At 50.3% G+C, this 5,596-nt stretch overlaps 1 protein-coding gene across 1 annotated transcript; it reads right to left on the bottom strand.

Annotated features, from left to right (window-relative positions):
- Positions 1-1,246: 1,246 nt before the first annotated feature.
- On the bottom strand, positions 1,247-5,133 carry GFER (growth factor, augmenter of liver regeneration). The gene is made up of 3 exons (XM_058816038.1): positions 4,906-5,133; positions 4,259-4,455; positions 1,247-3,494 (listed from the first exon to the last, which is right to left on the bottom strand). Exons 1-3 carry the CDS (start codon positions 5,131-5,133, stop codon positions 3,332-3,334), a joined length of 588 nt encoding a protein of 195 aa, XP_058672021.1. The 3' UTR covers positions 1,247-3,331.
- Positions 5,134-5,596: the final 463 nt, after the last annotated feature.

Raw genomic sequence — 5,596 nt, 5'->3', positions numbered from 1 at the left:
TGCCATTATTTGTGGTTTGCTTTCCATGTTTTATTACTTTTCCCATTACCCTGCAAAATAAAGAGTTGACTTTACATCACCTTGTTGGCTGTGCTTAATCCTGTCTTCAAATAACAGTGGACAGCTCCTCTCCATCCTTCAGACAAAAGCCCTGAGCAGCCATTCCAGGAATGGAATAAAACCCCAACAAAATCAGGGCTTAGAAGGAAAGGAAAGAAAATCCTAAAAAATCCAAAGCCTTCCCTCTCCAAGCCTGTAAAACTCCAACAGGAAGGATCTCCCACACTGCCTGGAACAGACTGAAGCAGAAGACACGAGAAAACAAAGCAACTCTTGGGAATCCTTCTGCAAACAGGAGCCTGCGTACGCCCAACGCACTGCAAAGGAACAGCTAATCCCTGGAAAAATGTCAAAGGCACAGCGCTGCTTCTGCCAGCATCTGCAAGCCTGCCTGCCATCCATGGAACAGATGATTCCCCCAGGGCTCCCTGCTCTTTGCTTTTGGGCAGGGAATAAAAATTCAAAAAAAAAAAAGAAGGAAAAAAAGTGAAGCACGGTTTGAATGCAAACCAGCCCATGAAAACAGAGCAGTTTGGGAAGCTGCAGGGCTGGTCAGGCTCCTGTCACACAGCAGCAGCTCTTGAGCAAGGTCCCACAAGCCCCTCAGGCAGCTGTTGACTCTGTTCTTCCTCACAAGGGCTCCTTGCATGGAGAGGAAGCAGCTTCCCCATTGCAGGCAATGGGATTGCCAACCCTGCCCCTCAGGGATGCCACCCTGCTCCAAACCAGCAAGAGCTGAGCTACTCCCAACTCTAATGCTGCCCCTCACGCTGTCAGCAAGCCAAAAAAATCACTGGCATCCCATAAAATTCCCACTGTTCCCCATATAAAAGCAAATTCTGACCTGACAGAATTCCTGTCAAATTCCTGCATTTTTGTAGGGCCAACAGAGATCTGCATCAATTCACCAGCACAAGAGGAAGGGACCAGGAGCAGCCCCAGCTTGTCTGATCAATCCAGAGAATCACACAATTTACCTGAGCCACCAAACTATAATATACACATATATAATTATATTTATATCTATATCTTGTTTTTTATATATAACAGTAGTACCTTGGCATGCAGAGGTTGGACCCACCAGCTCAGCATGACCCCTTTTCCTAAGATCCCATGCAGCAGGAGCGAGCCAGGAGTGAACTCAGTTGCTTTATTATTTTTACATCAACAGGAAATACAATTTGAATACAGAGATGTTTTAAAACTAGATTTAATCAAGTGCAATTAGCAAAGAAGTCACAATTTTCTGTACACGAGTATGAGGACCTCCAAAGGAAATTCCTTACCCAAGACTAAAACTTGTGGTACAAACAAGCAGCAGAACAAATTCCCCCAATCCTCACATGGTCAAGTCCACAGAGCTGAGGATATGCCTGAGAAACAACTACATCAGAGCTCTTCTGCCAAGCCAAAACAATGAGAGAACAAAGTGCAAGCAGAGGTTTTATCAAATGGCCACTTGGTAAAGATAGAAACTGCCCTAAAAGCATCCTGGCTACAGCTGGTGGCCTCATTTTTGGGCAGGATTTGCTAAAGACACAGACTCAGCTTGAAGGCTGTTCCCAAGCTCTGCCAGGACAGGAGAGCTTTTCCTCCTGCACTGCAGCACCACCTCCCTGAAGGACACAAAGTGACCAGAAGGTGCTGGGTACACCCTCACTTTCCCCTCTGCACTCAGGGATGGACAGGAGTGCTGGGAGGCTCCGTGTCCCTGCTGGCCCAGGGCAGTGCAACTCCCCAGCCTGGGCCCCTGGCAGATGAGGGTGACAAAGGATGGGCAGGTGTTTCACCAACCTGCTCGTTTACACCGAAACAAACGAGGGAGAAATCTCCTCATCTGCTCCGTGGGCGAGGACACTGTCACACACAACAGTGGAGGGCAGATTGGAAAGGAGGAACACAGAATTCCTGCTTCAGCACAACCAAACCCACAGGGAGATGCCTGCCCACACCTCCCTCTGCTAAAAGTGTCCTGACAGAACTGAGTCAGATGGGTCCTACCTGCAAAAAGGGGAGGGCTGCCCTTTTGTTGGTCCTTTCCCCTCTAGTGGATCCCAACAGGCTTTGTTTTGGGGACTGAGTTTATTACCAAAAGACAAAACCCAAGAGCTGAGGTTTATTTGTTCTAAGAACCTCAACATGCTGGTAGGGAAATTTTCTGAGCACTTTTAATTGCCTGAGTGGCACCTTCAATCACAATCTTCATGCAGTGTCTCGTTATCAGTTCATTTGGGTTTGTGTTTAGAAATGTTACGACACAGAAGTTTCAGAAATCATCAGTCCATAAAAGTCTCACATTAATTTAACAGATCTGACTTGAAAGGCCTTGAGTGTGCCACAAAATATTAAAATGTGTCCAGAGGTGTTCCTGGTTCTCTAACCACTAAGGAGCCCACAGAGTGGTGTGAGAACCAAAGGTTCAGATAAGAGGTGCCTCTGCTCTAGTTTCAGCAGCACCATGAAACTTTCCAGTCAAAACTTGCCAAAAACTCCAAGGCTAAATTCACAGGTGTGCTGTAGGGCATGAGATAAGGAAGCTCAATAAAACAGACAAGAAAACCTTATCAGGAAGCAGGGAAGGAAAAAAAAACCTGTTGCTGTCAGGGTTTGTGCAAACCTCTCCCAGGCAGGAGTGCAGGAAGGGATGAGATCGTCACCTACGTGAAGAACTTGAAATTATTGTGACTCTGTTGTGTCCTCTGACATGTTAAGTTGAAATACAAAACCAAATTGAGAAATCTGGGCTCCATATTTTAGTGTTTAAATTAAATGTACTTGCCCTCAGGACTTTTACCAAGGGAACTGGACAAAAGAGTAACAACACATGTTGGAGATGCTGGAAAGAGAAATCCAGGGGTACAGACTTGGCACAAAACCCAGCATGAGTTTTCTCTATCAAAACAACTGAAATTAAAGTGACAATTAATCAGATGTATTTTCTAAAACATCAGGCAACGCCTTGGAGAACATCACTGCATTCAGGGAAAATTAACTCTAGCTACAGAAATAAGCAAATGCCCCCAAAATCAGGAAATGTCGTCATGAAATGAGTTTGTCAGTGACCCAATCTCAGAGTTTTCTGGCAGCCTCAACCCCTCAGGTACCATTACTTATCAAAATATCATTGGGCTAGGATCTTCAATTCTCCTTTTGGCATTGGATCAGCTCTGAATCAGTCCCACACAAACAGAGTTATTGACTCCCTCTGTCCCTGCAGCAACCCCACAGGGACTGCACTGCTCTGCTGGATTCCCAGAGCAGTCCCTGTGGGTTAATCACAGCTGCCATCCTTCCAGCCATCCCTCCAGCGCTCATCCACACGGGAGCAGTCGAATTCCGACTTGCCCAGCTTCCTGTTCACCTCGTTGTGGAGCAGACACAGCCACCGGGAGAAGTTTCTCCTGGTGCTCGTGTCGGGTTGGTTCGTCCGTAATCTGCAAACGGGAATGGGAAACAAATCAGTGGAAACTTCTGAGAAAGAAGCTGAGAGCAGCAGAAAACCTTACCACAGAATCCCAGAATGGTTTGGGTTGGAATGGACTTTAAAGATCATCTCATCCCAAACCAAATCAAACACATCAGCCCATTTCAGCCCTTGCCTCCACTACTCAGATTGCCAATACAGGGCATTTTAGAGGATAGAAGAACACTTGTCTCCTGAAAATTATCCCAGTCTAATTCTATAACTGTTCACAAGCCCATTTTGAATCAGAAAACTCCAAAATCGCCTCAGGGAAGCCTTGGAGGCAGCAAAGAATCCAACAGCATGAGGACAGGTGTTTGTTTTTTGAGTAAGTGCATCTGTGATTGATGCAATAACGGAAGAAACCAGTTCAGGTAGCTACAATCCCCAAGTGCAGGAAGAGCTGCTGATATGCAAACTATCTGCTGCAGCCCAGCACTTCTGGCAAGCCCCTCCAGCACAATGAGATGCTGAGGCTACTTACCTTTCCCTCAGATCTTCAAAAAACCCACTGAGGAAACTCACCTTTCCCTCAGATCTTCAAAAAACCCACTGAGGAAACTCACCTTTCCCTCAGATCTTCAAAAAAACCTACTGAGGAAACTCACCTTTTCTCAGATCTTCAGAAAACCTGCTGAGGCCACTCACCTGTCCTTCAGAGCCTCAAAAAACCCACTGAGAAAACTCACCTTTCCCCAGATCCTGAAAAAACCCTCTGAGGGTTTTCCCACTCACCTCTCCCTCAGGTCCTCTGCGCAGTGCTTGCAGGGGTAGAACTTGGAGAAGAGGTTGATGAAGTCCCTCATCTCCTTCTGCTGCGTCCCGGTGGGCCGGTCAGGGTAGTAGGCAGCCATGGTGTGCAGGAAGGCCCAGGTGCTGCGGCCCAGCTGCTCGATGTCCAGGGGACAGTCCCGAGGGGGCTCTTTCGCCTCCTGCAGGGGACAGAGGGGTGTGAGGGGACACCGGGGCGGGCGGGGAAACAGCCCTTTTGTGCTGGGTGGGAAGGTGAGCTGGGGGAACAGGTCCTTCACATAATTTCTGAGGACATGGCAGAGCCCCCTCACACCTTCCGTGGGGACATGGCAAAGTCTCCCTCACACCTTCTGAGGGGACAAGGCAAGGACCCTTTCACACCCTCGCGGAACATGGCAGAGCCCCCTCACACCCTCAGCGGGGGCAATGGCAGCGCCCCTCACCCCCAGGGATAAGATGGGGACTCCTTTCCCATTCCCACTGAAGGAAGCCCTGTCCCCGGCTCCTTCACACCCTGAAGGGAACACCCAGCCTCGTCCCACTTGCGGGGGCAGGATGGAGGACGGAGGGAGCGCGGCAGGGACTGGGGGTCGCCAGGGGCCCCAGGGAGAGCTCCCGCCGCGCCTCACCGCGGTGCCCGGACCCATCTGCTTCCTCTGGTGGCGGAACCAGCTCTTGAAATCCATGCAGGCTCGGCATGGCTTCTTGGGTGTCTCTTCCGTCTCACCCTGCGGGACGGCGAAGGAGAAGGAGCCGCTGTCGGTGCCCGGGAAGGGCTCGTAGCCCCGACCCGCACGGCCCTCACTGGGCGCCGCCATGATGGCGCCGCGGTGCAGGACGGGCCGGGGCGGCACCATTCACGCCCGGGCGGCGTGAGGGGGCTGGGACCCAGCACGCGCCCGAGTGCCATTCCTGGTGTGTTTTTACCAAAAAAACAGCAGCAAGCTCTGTGTTTAAGTGTCGTGTGTGAGGAGAACACGATACTCCCGTCTGTGCATCCTCGATTTTCGCTTCACATCGCCCTTGGGGTGTGGTGGAGCTGTGCTCACCCACACAGCGGGAGGCGGAAGGGGGTCTCCCTCTGCCTCCCCTCTGTGTGAGGGGGGTCGGCCATGATCCCCCCGAGGGTGTGAAGGGGCTCTACATTGATCCCCCCGGTGGGTCTGAGGGACTCTGCATTGATCCCCCCTGAGAGTGTGAGGGGCTCAGCCATGATCCCCCCGAGAGTGTGAGGGGGCTCGGACATGTCCCTTCAGTGGGTATCAAAAAGCAGTTCCCCTCCTATAGCCCTCCCAAATGAGCACAAAAATACATATAAAT

The sequence above is a fragment of the Ammospiza caudacuta genome, chromosome 17 (assembly GCF_027887145.1).
Source record: "Ammospiza caudacuta isolate bAmmCau1 chromosome 17, bAmmCau1.pri, whole genome shotgun sequence".
NCBI lineage: Eukaryota > Metazoa > Chordata > Aves > Passeriformes > Passerellidae > Ammospiza > Ammospiza caudacuta.
This window is presented reverse-complemented; position numbering and strand designations above follow the sequence as displayed.